General features: G+C 38.0%; 3 protein-coding genes across 3 annotated transcripts in view; 1 reads left to right on the forward strand and 2 right to left on the reverse strand.

Moving 5' to 3' along the window:
* The window catches only part of LOC106067993 (2-iminobutanoate/2-iminopropanoate deaminase-like), a 434,175-nt gene that overhangs the window by 332,648 nt on the left and 84,170 nt on the right, over positions 1 to 17,357 (forward strand). The window lies entirely within an intron of this gene.
* LOC129926459 (dynein light chain Tctex-type 5-like) lies at positions 2,508 to 4,602 on the reverse strand. Its single transcript, XM_056030636.1, has 2 exons — positions 4,330 to 4,602; positions 2,508 to 2,844 (listed from the first exon to the last, which is right to left on the reverse strand). Exons 1-2 carry the CDS (start codon positions 4,591 to 4,593, stop codon positions 2,650 to 2,652), a joined length of 459 nt encoding a protein of 152 aa, XP_055886611.1. The 5' UTR covers positions 4,594 to 4,602; the 3' UTR covers positions 2,508 to 2,649.
* LOC106074782 (uncharacterized) lies at positions 6,757 to 15,858 on the reverse strand. Its single transcript, XM_056030637.1, has 3 exons — positions 15,654 to 15,858; positions 7,054 to 7,178; positions 6,757 to 6,880 (listed from the first exon to the last, which is right to left on the reverse strand). Exons 1-3 carry the CDS (start codon positions 15,849 to 15,851, stop codon positions 6,772 to 6,774), a joined length of 432 nt encoding a protein of 143 aa, XP_055886612.1. The 5' UTR covers positions 15,852 to 15,858; the 3' UTR covers positions 6,757 to 6,771.

The raw sequence follows: 17,357 nt of genomic DNA on the forward strand, positions 1-17,357 counted from the left end.
TTTTTTTTTAATTTTTGATTCCATTCGGGAATTTAATCCATGACCTCGACTGCTGCAAAAAAAGTAGGTCTAAACATTTTCTGATTCGCCCAGCGATCAAGTTCAGCTTGCGCTTATTTATTGCTATGTTCATTGTCTGGACATCTAGATCTAACACTAGACCTAAAGTTTCGATTTAGAACTCTTTGACGATACCATTGTTGATTTGACCCCATTAAATTAATTTTTGTCTTTTTATAAACATTAATTTGTGTTATATAAAATAGCATTTATTCCCCTTCAATTATAATAATAATAATAATAAGGCTAGTCTTCGAGTTCGAAGATTAGTCAGGAATGCAGTATTTCCCGTGGCTGCGCAGACCCAGCTGTGACCTACATATTTTGCCACCAGGGCAAGCATAACCATTGTCCACAGGTGGTCGATTTAGATTTTCTTTTCGCCGTTTGTATTTGTCTTCGGGAGCAGATTTTCTTTTGGTCTCAAATGTGTATCCCGCGGCCTTCATGAGTGACCTCCAGCTGTCTCTGAGGCCGCATGCAACCAGGTGCTCTCTTCTATGTCAGCCAAGGAAAGTTGACGCCTTCAATTCTATACCAAATAAAATATTTCCGTATAACAAATTTATAGAAGTTTAATCATAACAAGGAGGTGAACTACAGATGAAAAAAAAAAAAATTCCGTCGGATCGTGGATAAATAATTACGGAGAGAAAAGTTAATTAGGATCTAGTCTAGATCTACTTCTACATCTTCTAGTCTGACACTAATTGACCACGTGACATTGTCCAGGCGACCAGCAGAGAGAAGAAAGTCAAGGAAATATAGGCAAGTGTCTTCACGCCGATGAATTTATAACGGTCAAACATGAGTTTTCCCCGCGAGGTCAACGAGCTACTAATTCTTTTCTCAGCGATATACATGGACAGTTACATTTCTAGGAAAATCGTTAGAGTTTTTTTTGGCTGGATCATTGTCCATTCAAGTTTCAGGTTCCATGAAACTTTGACTTGAATAGAGGTATTGTAAAAAAAAAATTGAAGGAAAATGACTTACAATTAATACATGATATGAAAACAAAGAGATAGTAGGCCTTAATCATGAACTAAGCCCAGATGTACCTACTCAATCTTGAACCAGGTATGCGTATATTGCGTACACATCTTGATCCAGGTAGGCTTACACGTCTTGAGCCAGGTACACATCGAAATCGAGGTTGGCTTACACAAATCGAAAACTCATTTATTACATATGCTTAAAAAATTGCATAAATGTAATTACTTCTTCTGACGAGAAATCGATCAAACACCTGGCCAGTCTTGCACTAGCCTTTAGAAATTTATATCTTTTTTATGTGCGCAATAACAAATAACAAGATTTCTGAAGTTTACACAACTATAAGCAGTTTCTATTTAAAATGGAATAAAATTCTCCAAATATTTGACAGTGTGAGTGTATGTGTTGTGGTTGGTTGCTGAAGTACCAGTACTTTAACTAAGATGCAAGCACTGAATATTTTAAAAAAAAAAGGAAAGAGGAAGAAAGAGGAAGAAAGAGGAAGAAAGAGGAGGACACGCATGACTAGATTGCCCCATGAATGGATGGCTGCCTGGTCGTGCGGTTTGTGCGCTGGACTGTCGTTCGGATTTATCGACCGTCGAGGGTTCAAACCCTGCCCGCTCCCATCCCCCGTCGTCCTGCGGGAGGTTTGGACTAGGAAGTAAACTATCTTCAACTCTGAAGGAACATCCGAAACATGTAAAACATGTAAAACATGAAATGCGTAGGACGTAATTATCTTCTTTTTTTTTTAAAGTAACGTCTGTAATCTATAAGATAAGGCTTGTCTTCGAGTCCGAAGATTAGTGAGGAATACAGTATTTCCCGTGGATGCGCATCACCCAGCTGTGACCTACATATTTTGCAATCTATAAGATAATATGAGGCAGAAACCCATGTGAATAAGTGACAAGAAAAGTAGATTTAATTTGAGCTGAGAAACAATATTCAAATTCCTATAACATCTCAAGTTTGATTTCTGTTGCTTTTTTTTTTTATTTCTATACTGACATTGAAAGCCTGTAAATATTTGTTCTTAAAATAAAGTTAATTTTGCGTGGTCGAGAGGCCAAGTGCGCTTGAACTTGGCTTGGCTTGGCTACCTAGAAGGGGGGCTCGAGGTTCGACACCCGACTCGGGCAGAGTTGTGTTTACTGAGCGCCGAAAGGCAGCACGGAAAACCAACTCCTAGATACCCCCTCCCCCCCACTGGTCCACAAATGAGATTGGACCAAAGCGCTCTGAGCATGCTATAAGCATGAAAGTAGCGCTATATAAAAGCTATAATAATATAATAATAATAATTAAGAGGAATTCAAGGTTACAACATGGCATACAAGGTGTAGCTGTGTGGTTGGTTCAACTGTCTAGAGCTACAATAACACCCAATACTCAGCACTAATCAAGAAAAACAAATAATTTTTAAAGTAAAAATGTCAGACTGGAAATTTTCAATGTAGTCATAGAGTTTATTAAATTTGATTTAAAAATAGGTTTTTAATATACATAAAAGCAAGACTTCTAGGACCTCCTGGAAATTCACTAGATTAAAATACAAGCTGTGGAGTGACGTTAATCGCGGTTCTAAAACTATTCCTGGTAAACAGCAAACACCATCCCTACGGCGTAAATGTTTCCCTTGGAGTACTCGCATGACGCAAAGTTGTCACATGATTGGTTCCAGAGAGAGCGGGAAGAGATCATTACCGTCTGCTTCTTGTTCTCACCAATCAAAACAACGCACACGATTTTAAATCGAGGCAGATTCAATTTCTTCACTCTCTCCTGAGGAAAAAAAATTATTTTAAAAAATGTGATTTTAAAAGCCCACCATTAACGATATACGATTATTTGCTAATATTTGTTATTAACTATAGTAGACTATTTATCAGCTACTAGATAAGTGACAGAAAGCATTTTTTTTTAAATCTGCTAGCAAGTTCTTTAAATGCGCTGTTTCTAATTCGCAGACTAGTTATTGGCATCCATCAGTCGTAGAACCTTTTGTGTGACTGTAGAGCCATATTCTTGAGAGACATTCCAGGCCAAATACAATGCAGGTAAAGGGGCAATTGCTTTGGTTACTGTAGAGCCCTATTCTTGAGAGACATTCCAGGCCACATACAATGCAGGTAAAGGGGTACTTGCTTTGGTGACTGTAGAGACCCATTCTTGAGAGACATTCCAGGCCACATACAATGCAGGTAAAGGGGTACTTGCTTTGGTGACTGTAGAGACCCATTCTTGAGAGACTTTCCAGGCAGGGCCGGTCTTAGACCACTGCAACCTATGCGGCCGCAGTGAGCCCAAACTTTTACAGGCCCCGCGATAATTCTAGGTGTAAATTATACAATTAAACCATTTTAACTTTTTATTAAAGGGTTCCTGGAATTCTCTTGAAATTGCAACATATACGAACAAAAAAGGAAAATCTTCTGAAATGTATTAAAATCTTCTCAAAACTCATGCGAATCTCCTTAAAAACATACCAAATTGTCATTTCGGGGTGTCATTCGATATGGAAAACGCCAATCCTACTCACGCTTAAAAAATAGCATTGTCAACTTTCATTTAATAAAAATGCAATAATAGGGCGAATTTTAATGATTTTAACCAAAACAAGAAGTTCAAATTACTTAATTTATTGTAATAGTCACTGGCATATTAAAAAAAGCGATATTTTTCTAGTCGATAGTAAATCTAAAAGGCAAATCTGAATTTTTATCGGCTTTTTGTTGGAAAACTATCATCTACTGTAGATTGCTCGTAAAGTAAATTTGATCGTGATTTTGTACTTAGTAAAGTAAGAATAAAATGCAAAGACGAATTTATTTTTATTTTATTTATTTTAATCTTAATTTTCACTTATTATCCTTATCCCTACCCAGACTGGCCCCGCGCAATCTGTTTCGCATAGTTCCCCACAATCTGTAGGACCGGCCCTGTTTCCAGATCACATGCAACGCAGGTAAAGGGGCACTTGCTTGGGTGACTGTAGAGCAGCGGTTCTCAACCTTTTATGCTCGGCGACCCCTTTTTACAATCCCCCACTCTGTCTCGACCCCCCCCCCCCGACACACACAGATACAGCAATAGAAGAATAGACAATAACAATCCATATTTTCGATGGTCTTAGGCGACCCCTGGCAAATCGTCATTCGACCTCCAAGAGAGTTAAACTGTTAAGTCACTAGTTTTCTTAACTGATTCATTCAGCCCATTCCGTGCTCTAATATCACTTAACAGACCACGAATGCCTAAAATACTTACTTTAATGATGTCGCTTAACAATAGGCAACGGTTGCCCATGAGGTGCCTCTGGTAGGTCTGACCCTCCAAGTTTTCTTTCAGGACCGTACCAATGATGGACTCTACCCTCTCCGGGTTAAAGGTCGCTTCCGGCTCCAGCTTGTACGTGTTCTCGTAGTCGATGTGGCGAGGCTGTTCCCCGGATGTTCCTTCGCTGTGTAGGTCATGCTGGTCAATGACAACAACATAACAATCATGAGACAATATTAAAGTAGTCATAAACATAACATTTAAGTACTCATAGAAAACCTAATAGATTAGTATTATTAGTATTATTCTACATTTTATAGATAATCAACTAGATACAACATGTCTGAGTTGGCAGCGTCAAATGATAAAACGTGTTGATTTTCTTCACCTTCACTTCTTTACCTTCTTTTTGTTTAACTTCACTTCTTCATCGCAAGTTCATTGTCAATGCTTCACCCTCACTTCTTCATCATCACTTCTTTACTTTCACTTCTTCATATTTATTTCTTCAATTCTTTCCTTCACTTCTTCATCTTCACTTCTTTACCTTCACTTCTTTACCTTCACTTCTTTACCTTCACTTCTTTATCTTCACTTCTTCATCTTCATTTCTTCATCTTCACTTCTTCATCTTCACTTCTTTACCTTCACATCTTTATCTTCACTTCTTCATCTTCATTTCTTCATCTTCACTTCTTCATCTTCACTTCTTTACCTTCACTTCTTCATCTTCACTTCTTTACCTTCACTTCTTCATCTTCACTTCTTTACCTTCACTTCTTCATCTTCACTTCTTTACCTTCACTTCTTTATCTTCACTTCTTCATCTTCACTTCTTCATCTTCACTTCTTTACCTTCATTTCTTCATCTTCACTTCTTTACCTTCACTTCTTCATCTTCACTTCTTCATCTTCACTTCTTCATCTTCACTTCTTTACCTTCACTTCTTTACCTTCACTTCTTTACCTTCACTTCTTTACCTTCACTTCTTTATCTTCACTTCTTCATCTTCACTTCTTCATCTTCACTTCTTTACCTTCATTTCTTCATCTTCACTTCTTTACCTTCACTTCTTCATCTTCACTTCTTTACCTTCACTTCTTCATCTTCACTTCTTTACCTTCACTTCTTCATCTTCACTTCTTTACCTTCACTTCTTTACCTTCACTTCTTCATCTTCACTTCTTTATCTTCACTTCTTCATCTTCACTTCTTTACCTTCATTTCTTTAACTTCACTTCTTTACCTTCACTTCTTTACCTTCACTTCTTTATCTTCACTTCTTCATCTTCACTTCTTCATCTTCACTTCTTTACCTTCATTTCTTCATCTTCACTTCTTTACCTTCACTTCTTCATCTTCACTTCTTCATCTTCACTTCTTCATCTTCACTTCTTTACCTTCACTTCTTTACCTTCACTTCTTTACCTTCACTTCTTTACCTTCACTTCTTTATCTTCACTTCCTCATCTTAACTTCTTCATCTTCACTTCTTTACCTTCATTTCTTCATCTTCACTTCTTTACCTTCACGTCTTCATCTTCACTTCTTTAACTTCACTTCTTCATCTTCACTTCTTTACCTTCACTTCTTCATCTTCACTTCTTTACTTTCACTTCTTCGTATTTACTTCTTCACTTCTTCATATTCACTTTTTTACCTTCACCTCTTCACTTTCACATCTATCTTTCAATCTATTAGACCGTTGAGGCACACTAAGATATCATATTGATGCATTAAATTTAGCTTTAAAAAAAGTTAAGTGTACTACACAGAGAGCGATTCTGACCAGGGCAGGAACCATGAACATCCGATTCGTCTAGCAACGGCATGGTACCAAGCGAACAAACCTTTCGATCATCCAGATTCCCCCCCCCCCCTCTCCCGGCCAAAAAAAAAAAGAATCCTCTTGATTACTGTTTATTCGTCTGCTGATGTCAAAGGTCAAGGGTCACAAGACCCACCCAGTCCCACCCCCTCTTGCACTATCTTCTCCTATTTAAATTTGGTCTCTGGTGCTGCCTTTACATATTCACCCTAACATGCATGCTTGGATGTTGTGCCACTAGATTCACGTCTAGAAGTACACAATTGTAATTACAACGTAATTCCAGAATCAAATGCACATTTAATTTTTTCTTATACTTGTTGGTGAGCTGAAAGGCTGTTGGCGCCCCATTTGGTGTTGAAAGGATCCAATATGAAATCATTGAAACAATAATGAGTAGTGGGCAGCGATGCCTTCAAATCACTTCAAGAGAATTGTGTATAAGTTGAAGATTGATCCACTGTAAAAGTTAAAGATTGATCCACTGTATAAGTTGTACTGAGAAGGTGTATAAGTACATTATAGTGTGACAATGAAAGGTACCGATAATACTAATTCAATCACAACTGCTGAGTGCAGATCAAGTAATGCTTTGTTGGCCTATTTAAGTGGTTTGTGGTAGATCAATAAAACTGAAACTACTTACTTCTCTACGATAGATACTTCTTCTCCCGTGATGTCTCCCTAGAGAATTTTTTAGATAGTTGTCTCGGCTATGTTAAAGAAACACAAGGCATTCGAGTTTCAGCATTGTGCAATAAATATATTTATATGCAATAATGGTGAACTTTAAAAAGAACAAACTTGAAGAATTGCACATAAAATGTTAACATTCTTAATACAAAGTAATCAATAATCTGCTGATGTAAAAAGTTCGATAACTCACCTAAATTGACTTGCCCTTCGTAGGCCGTCATGATGATCTCCCCCTTCAGTGCTAAAGGAATAACGACTTGTCCTTCTGTGTTCCTTGTCACCCACTTCGAGATGGTGACTTTGGTAACTTAGACCCTGGACAAATGTTCACATTTACATTGTATTATGCAAAGGACAGAATTGGAAAATAACTTTGGAACTCAATTTTGAAAAAAAGACGCAGAGTTATGGCATTTCTAACAAATGAATATTCCCATTTGACTAGTGCAGTGGTTCCCAAACTTTTTTGTCTCGTAGACCCCTTGCCATGTTTTCTGGTTTTCCGTAGACCCCCTGCTTAAGTTATATTAAATTTTTGAAAATTCGTCAATTTCAAATGACACATTTTTGTTTCAAATAATTTCTAACCAGTGACACGAGTAGTGAAAAAGTTTTTTAAACCTACATTTTAAGTTGAATTAATTTTTTAAAATAAATGTATTAACAAAATTCAAATTTAAACCATTATATAACAGTTAATATGTATCGTTACTATCACTATACACATTTTTTAAAGGTTTGCAAGCTTACCATCCGTTACTACGGAAATTATTTTTCATATAGGGATTTGTGGTTTTATGAAGTAGTTCTTCAAAACATTAAATATTAATGTGCCTTAAGTATCACAGTAAAAGTTTTCACAAAGAGCAGTTTTTCGTGGATTTCTTGAGCCATAATAATTTGAATAAAAAATACATCATTACCAGACAAGGTTGACTCTGCCAGCTGTATAGAGAAATATGTTGATTGCAGAAATATGTTGTTTGCAAAGACTTATATAAGAAGAAAGAAAAATTGGACTATATTCCAACAGAGCTCAAGAATTTAGTGAACTCTTCTACAAATCCATTGCCCTAACAACCAATGAGTCAGAGTTTGCATGGATGTTTCTCAGAAAGCCACCACAAACGGAGGAGCTGGAATACTCATTGAATGGCCCAATGGAGAAAAAATAATTTAAAAATTAAGTTCATTGTAACTAATAGGAGCACTGGAGCTAATAGTTACCATGCTAGCGAATCGGCTAAGTTCGCCAAACAGTTAAATTTTTTCTTGACCAATATTAAAAATAGTCATTCAAACCTTGACAAACTCTGATGTATCCTAAATGAAACAACTCATGATGCCTGGACTGATGTTCGGTGGTCACCTTGCCTCTCCCGTCGGGAGATTTGGGTTAGGATGTTAGGAACTGAAGGAACATCCAAAAGATTTTGTACAAAACATACTGTGTGACCTGTTCTCCAATGTTTAAATAGAAGGCTGACACACTTGCCAAATATGAGAAAACAAATACACACTTGAACATCGCTCTTTATCAGGTAGAAATGAAGAAACTAATAGTGAATTGTAAAAACGAGAAATGGACAAGCTCTCATTCGATATACAAGAAAGATGACACCTATTATAAACTATTCCGATAGAACCACATAAAACTTTTCACATCAGAACCGTACACATCATAATGAGAAAACATATGTTCCGGAAGCTCAAAATTGGGACCATTGAAATTTGTCCTTTTGGAGTGTCACCAGAGAATGCCGCCAATGCCTTCAAAATTGCATTCTTCATCAAAAGTCCCAAAACAAGACACCTGTCACAAAACCCAAACATGAAATTCTTTTAATGATATAAGTTTGTGTAAGAGTTTTTACTATTTAAACAATGGCTAGTAAAATCAATAATTTGCCTATCGTGTGAGGTTTTCACTATTTTACTATAATCATTTTCTCAATGTCATGTCAAAGAGAATTTTTGTGGGTGTATTCTGAACTTTATCTTTGAGTGTTGCAAACTTTTATCTTTTTATTAGGGTGGTATCATCTCAAATGATCCTCCAGCTTAATTGGTTTCATAGCATCATAAAAAAATGGCACATTAACACTCGCTTGTTTGACAAGAAAGTAATGAAGTTCAATTTTAAATATTTAACGCTGTACAGTCTACATTTATTTATTTTTAAGTTATAACTAGACAAAACTACACTATTTAAATATAGTCATTAAATTAAACAAAACAATTTTTCATTTAATCAGCAGGATAAAAATTTTAAAGATTTTCTAAGGTACAAACATAAATGTGTGTATGAAAAAATTCCAATTGTCAAAATTAAAGTCACGACATGTTGAATTGAGATTCTTTATCGTAGACCCCCTTGCACATCTCATAGACCCCCAATTCCCTTTTTAACTTTCGTAGACCCCTTGGAAGTCTTCGTAGACCCCTGGGGGTCTATATAGACCACTTTGGGAATCACTGGACTAGTGAAACACCATAATGTAAGATCACAAAATTAGAAACACTTCAGGACAGACTATAAGTGGTAATATTTTAAATACTAGAAATTGATTCTAAAAAACACAAATATAAAGGTATATTTTTTATTTCATATGCTATGGTTAATATGTGACTGGCAACACAATTGCAGACTCTTTGGCCCACCAGGGAGGGATAATTCCACCCACTGAACAGGCTGTAAGCTTTCATCAAGCCCTTGCTATAATACAAAAAACAGAAATGGAAAAGTGGTTTGAGTGCTGGGACAAGTCCCAAAAGCCCGTGGAGTCTGGGGGCGCATGAGGCGCCCTGACCGCACTTCCCCGTGGTGGAGGCTGTCCAGGCCTGAGCAAGTGCAGGACAGGCCATTGTCCTGTTGGCTCATATTTCTCGCGGTTATGGCCAAATTTTCATTCACGGTGCCCCCGCTGCGGGGAAGAAGAGGAAACCGTGCCTCATATTCTGTTTGACTGCCCCAGACTTGCTGATCTCCGTCTCGACAGGTCTGGGAAACCCAAACTTCTCGACCTGTATGGCGACATTTATGCACTACGCAAGACAGCAGGGTTTCTGTCCAGGGCTTTTGCAAGAGAGGATTTGAGCCTCTCAAGCCCTCACTCAAATGGAGTTTGGTGATGATGATGATGATGATGCTAAATATGTACATATGTGTATCTTCCCTTGTGGAAGAATGGGTTGCCGGAATCAGCCATGAAAACCAACCACTTAGCATAGTTTAAGCTTCTAAATAACAAAGATAACTAGATTAACGCATGGATACTTGTAAGATGTAAATATTTTTATTTTCATCAATTTATAAGAAAAGATAAATAGTTTCAATGAATATGTAATCTATTGTTGATTGAATTCGGGGTGGGATTAATGTTATTAACATTCCACTAAGATCTATTAATGTGTGGCCCTAGGTTAGGCCTACTCTAAAATGGCTGGAAGATTTTATCTATGGTAACATAGACTCTTATCTTATCTTATATAATACAGACGTTACATCAAAAAAGAAGAAGATTACGTCATACGTGTCATGCATTTAGTCATGCATATAAACTCCCAATGACTTAAATTCTGCCAAGTCACTGGTTTTCCTGGCTAGCTCAGGCAACCCATTCCATGACTCGTAATGATTCAATAAATAAAGAGTGTGTAATAAATATTTTGTTGTAATCTCTAATCTAGTATCGGTAAGTGTGTCATAAGGTGGCGTGACGTGACTTCTAGAAGATTCAATGAATACTGTATAAAAGACGGGAGAAATTTAGAGGGAGCTTGGAGCTCATTGGTTAGCAAGTTAGATCTTCAGTGAAGTCCAGTAGGGCGTCGGCGCCGTAGGCGCCATTATCCCGTTGATGGATAGAAAGGCTTTTATTAACCACCTGGCCTGGACATGGGGCTCTTCACCCCTGTCCTGTCTGAGGGCTACGGTAGACGGTCATATCGGTTGACTGGGCCGGACCGGGCCGTGCCGTGTACACAGCGCACCGTCCCCGTTCCTGGGTCCCTCTCGCTATAAGTGGCCGAGAACAGTGCTGACTGCGGGGAGCTTGTCTCATATTCCTATACTGTAACCGCCACTGTTCCGTGCAAGGACCGCCACTCCAGCTAACGGGATACTGATGACGGCCCCCTTTGTGGAACGCCGTGGCGGACTTTTTGGACTGGGCTCCGTGCGTTCTTTCCATCCCAACCCCGAGTGAGAGAAAAAAAAACAAAAGCTCACCCAGGGAAGCCCGACTGGGCCTGGTTCGCTACTCGTACTTAGCCTATCTAGTCTCCACCCACTAGAAGTAAGATCTAGATCTCGCCAGTTTAAAGTAAACAGTGGGTTTGTTTATTGATCATTATTAATGTCTCCTGTCTCTACCTTGTACATGTGCTGTATGTAGGCCTATATTGTTTAAGGTTTGAGTTTGGCGGTATTAAACTCAAAGTATATCAACACTATGTCACTTCATTGTTTCTTTAAGTTGTTTTGATCTATAATTACGGCTCTTCCGAATCCGCATGTTACGCGCATTTGGAGAAAATACTACGCAGGTCTATCTCTTCAAATAAAAATAGTGGCACACACACACACATACTCACACTCACACGCATGTCAAAATGGCCGAATCTTGTTGAATTATATTTCTAATTTCTATTATTATTATTATTGTTATTATCTTCAATCTGGGTTATCGGTATATCGTGTTACAAGAATACATCATAATGTAGGAAACAAAACCACATTTTAAATTATCGTGTCTACAGTGAAAGTGTCAGCGAGGTTGGGACTGTGAGACCGGCGCCATATTGACACAGGAAATACTTCAACCCACAGCGTCATGTACGCACAACATTTCAAGCATTTTTCTCGAGGTCTGGATGGTCATACGAGAAATATTTCAAGCCATGCCAATTATGTCAAGAAAATTGATAACAAATGTAACGCCAGCTCCGCCCTCGGAGTCACTTTCCCGTTTTATTTCATAAATCTTTTTTGTCAAAACGTTTTAATTAAAACTCGGTTTCATATTACCAGATTAGCTGTAATAAAAACACCCCCTAAGACATTACCAGATTAGCTGTAATAAAAATACCCACCTTAGACATTACCGATTTGAAAAAGTTGTAAATGCATGAGCGAGCAAAGGCGAATTCAGATCTTTTGAGCGGGGCTGCGATTTTTTTGAAACCTTAACCAGAATACAACAGTTCAGCACATTTGTGCATTTTGTTATTTCAAATATTTAAATGACACAAAACAAAGTCAATAATGAAATCAAATAAGAAGGATAACCCCCCTCCCTCCTGAACCAAAAACCAGAAATTAAAAATGTATTGTCTCATAGCAAAGCAAATTAGATTGTTCAATAACTGTGATTAAAACCCCAGTTTGGGAGAGCTGCCTGGTCGTGCGGGATGCGCTGACGTCTCAATGATCCCGGGTTCGAACCCCGACGCCGCCATCACCAGTCGTACCGTGAGAGGCTTGGGGGCAAGAATGTTGTCAGGGGCACGTAAGTAGAGATTGAATGTATTGTTTATTTGTATAGTTATATCCCTTTGTTTGTGTACTCCCAGGTTATGAATGTGAACAGTCTGCACGTGATGTGAACAGTCTGCATGTGATGTGAACAGTCTGCACGTGATGTGAACAGTCTGCACGTGATGTGAACAGTCTGCACGTGATGTGAACAGTCTGCACGTGATGTGAACAGTCTGCACGTGATGTGAACAGTCTGCACGTGATGTGAACAGTCTGCATGTGATGTGAACGGAATGTTTTTAGCATTCCTTGTATGTTGGAGAGAGCGTGTCACTTGTTATCTTGTGCTGGAACAAGACGTTAGTTTTAAATGGCTACAACTGTGTCTGAGATATTGGATATTTAACTTATTTGATATTTAACTTATTTGATATTTAACTTATTTGATATTTAACTTATTTGATATTTAACTTATTGGATATTTAACTTATTGGATATTTAACTTATTGGATATTTAACTTATTGGATATTTAACTTATTTGATATTTAACTTATTTGATATTTAACTTATTGGATATTTAACTTATTGGATATTTAACTTATTGGATATTTAACTTATTGGATATTTAACTTATTGGATATTTAACTTATTGGATATTTAACTTATTGGATATTCAACTTATTTGGATATTTAACTTATTGGATATTTAACTTATTGGATATTTAACTTATTGGATATTTAACTTATTGGATATTTAACTTATTGGATAATTAACTCATTGGATAATTAACTCATTGGATAATTAACTCATTGGATAATTAACTTATTGGATATTTAACTTATTGGATATTTAACTTATTGGATATTTAACTAACACATGTACTGGAAGCTCAAAATTGGAACCAGTGAAATCTGCCCATGTGGAGTATCACCAGAGAATGCCGACCACGTCCTCCAAAACTGCTCTCTTAACCAAGAGGCCCGTATAAGACACTGGCCCCAAAACACCCCAATAGAAAGAAAATAATATGGAGAGCTCCCTGATTTGGAAACCACCGCGCAGTTCATCTCATGTATTGGTCTAGTCATATGAACACTCCAACATAACAATGACAACAATGAAGAAGAAGAAGAAGGATATTTAACTTATTTGATATTTAACTAACACATGTACTGGAAGCTCAAAATTGGAACCAGTGAATTCTGCCCATGTGGAGTATCACCAGAAAATGCCGACCACGTCCTCCAAAACTGCTCTCTTTACCAAGAGGCCCGTATAAGACACTGGCCCCCAAAACACCCCAATAGAAAGAAAACTATATGGAGAGCTCCCTGATTTGGAAACCACTGCGCAGTTCATCTCATGTATTGGTCTAGTCATATGAACACTCCAACATAACAATGAGAACAATGAAGAAGAAGAAGAAGAATATTTAACTTATTGGATATTTAACTTATTGGATATTTAATTTATTGGATATTTAACTTATTGGATATTTAACTTATTGGATATTTGACTTAATGTTTTTATTGAGCTGAAGTTTGTGAAGTGTTTTTTTTTTTCTTGTTTAGTAACGTTTCTAGATTATTTATTTAAAAGTCCTCAAGTTTTGTCAAGTTTGTAGATCTGTGGAGGTCGAAATAATACAAATGGACCTCATTCACCAATCGTAAACAAACAACATTTAGCCACGTGATAATACGTGATAAAACAATGGGGGAAAAACGTATCACGTGACAGCCTGGATTACGTAATTTGTATAGAAGAGATAAAGAATCACGTGGCTAAATGTTTGTTTACGATTGGTGAATGAGGTCCATCACACGTTTCCATCACAGCCTAGAGGAGCCAAGAAAAGAACCTGACAGATGTAGCAATCTAATATTCTGAAGGAGCATCCAAAACGTACGAACTATTTGTCTCTGTGTCAAGTTTGTAAAAGAAACGAAAAATGCAGTAGCGGGATAGAATGGACGGTCGGAGAGGATGATCCCCACTGACTCGGCGTTCCAGTACCACCTCATCGCGGTCGCCGAGTGAACACCCCGCTCCTTAGAGGGGTGGCCAAGAGTACTGGTTGCTTGGCGCTGATGAATGAGCAGCCGGCAAGTGTAAAAGTGCAAACAAAGGGGTTATGTTTAGACCCCCCCCCCGTGAGGCCCCGGGGCAACGGTGAGTAACAGACTTACGGGTTCTCCGAAAAGCGGATAGCGCTGGACACCAACTCGAGGGTTGGTCGGGTTCTCCTGGAGCTTGGCTGATTCGCGGGTCTCTCTAATGGGCAAAATTGGGCTGACTGGCACGGCCTTATCGGGCTGAGTCGGGCGGCTCTTTTGCGCCCATGAGCTAGGCTCTATCTAGCCCGTCCCCCGACGTAGTAGTAGAGGAATGCGTCGTACCCAGTAACAATTCTGATACTGGGGATATCGAAAAACCTTAGTCAAACCACTCCCCATTGTGGGTAAACTCAGATCCCCACTGAAGATTGTAAGGTTATAAATATGACTCTTTAATTCCTGTGGTCGAGAGGCCAAGTGCGCTTGAACTTGGCTTGGCTTGGCTACCTAGAAGGCGGCTCGAGGTTCGACACCCGACTCGATACCAACTCCTAGATACCCCCTCCCCCCCCCCACTGGTCCACAAATGAGATTGGACCAGAAGCGCTCTGAGCATGCTATAAGCATGAAAGTGGCGCTATATAAAAGCTATAATAATAATAATAATAATAATAATTATGATAATAATAATAAGAAGAAGAATAATTTTATTTATAAAGCGCTGTTAACAAACAAAAATGTAGGCTCAAGGCGCTGTAATAACATTACAAACACAAACACGACAGCTAAAATGACAGTTAATCTAAAAAAGTTTTAAACAGATAGGTCTTAATGTTCTTCTTAAAAGTGGTGTAGCATGTTGTCTGTCTGAGATCAATGGGGAGTGAGTTCCAAACCTTTGATCCGTGAACTAAAAAAGCCAGCAGACCGTAGCTTTTGAGGGAGAAACGTGGCACTACTAAAAGCGTTGAGTCCATTGAGCGCAGGGCTCTCTGGACTCTGGTGGACATATGAAGTAATCAGTTCGCTAAGGTACAAGGGCATCTTATTGTTATATATACACTGATGACAAAGTGTGGCGACCTTGTAATCGATTCTCGCTTTCACGGGAAGCCAATGGAGCGTGCGCAAGAGCGTAGTAGCAGAATCTTGTCTAGTTTTTTTTAAGGACTATTCGAGCGGCGTTGTTCTGTATACGTTACAGCTTGGCTATTTTGATCAATTTAACATAAGACTTGCGCTCTTTCATTACCGTAAAGGTGGTTTCCTTAGAGTGTTGACTCAAGCGACGGATTCTTTCGGGCCCGTGGTAAGCTTGCCCGTCCGGATGGGGTTGGTGCTGATGCTGGTGGTGAGTTACGTTGTGGCTGGCGTCGATGACGTGACTGTTTCTTCTCGATGGTGAGTGGCCAGCCTGGTGACTGTCCACGTGATGGTCTTTAGAACTCATTCCAAGTAGTTCAAGGTTATGTTTCGAAATCTATCTGCAATATAAAGCACAAAGTAAGGCGTATGTATGTATGTACGTATGTATATATGTCCCGAATAAAAATCAAAACTGTATGACCAATCTTGATAAAACTTGGCATAAATGTCACTTAGATCATAGCGGAGACAGTAGTTTATGTTTACTGTCCCTCCCACACCGGGCCCTAAAAATAGACAAAAAGTACCTTTATTAAAGAGCGAAATTTTTTAACAAATCGGGTGAGCCCGTTTTCGTAGTATTTTATATTTCACTAGCCGGATATGACCTGCGGGCTTTAGTTTGAGTATTACTGATCTACTGAATGGAAGTTAGGTCTATGTCACGAAAATAAAAGTAGAGTGTGAAAAGAGGTATTGATAGGAATATGTCGGCTAAACGAGTAAAACCCATTTTCACCCTCTACTTTTATTTTCGTGACAAAATTTAAAAATGATATGGGAACATTCTCCACGTTTGGCATAGATCTAAATTCAATCCAGTACATCGGTAATACCCAAATTAAGGCCCGCATGCCGCGAGTCATGTCCGGCTAGTGTCTTTATATAGATTAATGTTTTTGTCGAATTCCTTGTAATGTAAAGTAATATATTTTGGGACTGCGCAGCCACGGGAATACTGCATTCCTCACTGATCATCGGCCTTATAAAGAAATATATGTATTTACAATCTGCATTCCTTATCATGCCTTATGTCAGATGTTAAAATGTTGGTTCTTGACATTTGTATTAGGCTATGTCAAAATAGTTTCAATAATAAATGTCTATGTTTTACTTTTAGTATTTCATTGTACTTAAAAATCTACGAAATGCACTTATGGTAATAATAAAACCAATATATTTTCATAGTGCACATAAAACTTCAGGTTTCGCTGAAGCCATTAAAGATTCACCTAGTTAAGTGTATTTATGGTCCATCTGCTTGTTCTTAGAGTTACCGCCAAGAAAAAATTTGATATGTAATAATTTTCGATATCTTGCAGATATTTTCTGATGGCCTTATCTTCATACCAACAGACTTAAAATTATGATACTAGGTCTAGAGGTGTATCACTTTGAGACACTTCAGGACAGAAGAATAAAAAGTAAAGTAGCTATAACACATGAAACACGAAACCATTATTCACAAATAGAAAAACAAAACCTAATGAAATACTCAGAAAGACACAGCAAGATAAAGGCACATTTCTTCTTCCATACGCTAGAACAAATTCGTACAAGTGCTTTTTCTTCCCTAGTGCCATCAGAGAATGGAATGGGTTGCCTGAATCAGCCAGGAAAACCAACGACTTGGCAGAGTTTAAATCATTGATTAACATGCATGACTAGATTAACAGATAAAATGAGTAGGGTGTAATTTTTTTTTGAGGTAACGTCTGTAATATACAAGAAAAGATAACATTTTTTAAATTAAAGACAATATTAATATTTTTTAAAAAATCTTTATTAAAATAATAAAATAATCCTGTAT

This window comes from Biomphalaria glabrata, chromosome 5 (assembly GCF_947242115.1).
Source record: "Biomphalaria glabrata chromosome 5, xgBioGlab47.1, whole genome shotgun sequence".
NCBI classification, from domain to species: Eukaryota; Metazoa; Mollusca; class Gastropoda; family Planorbidae; genus Biomphalaria; species Biomphalaria glabrata.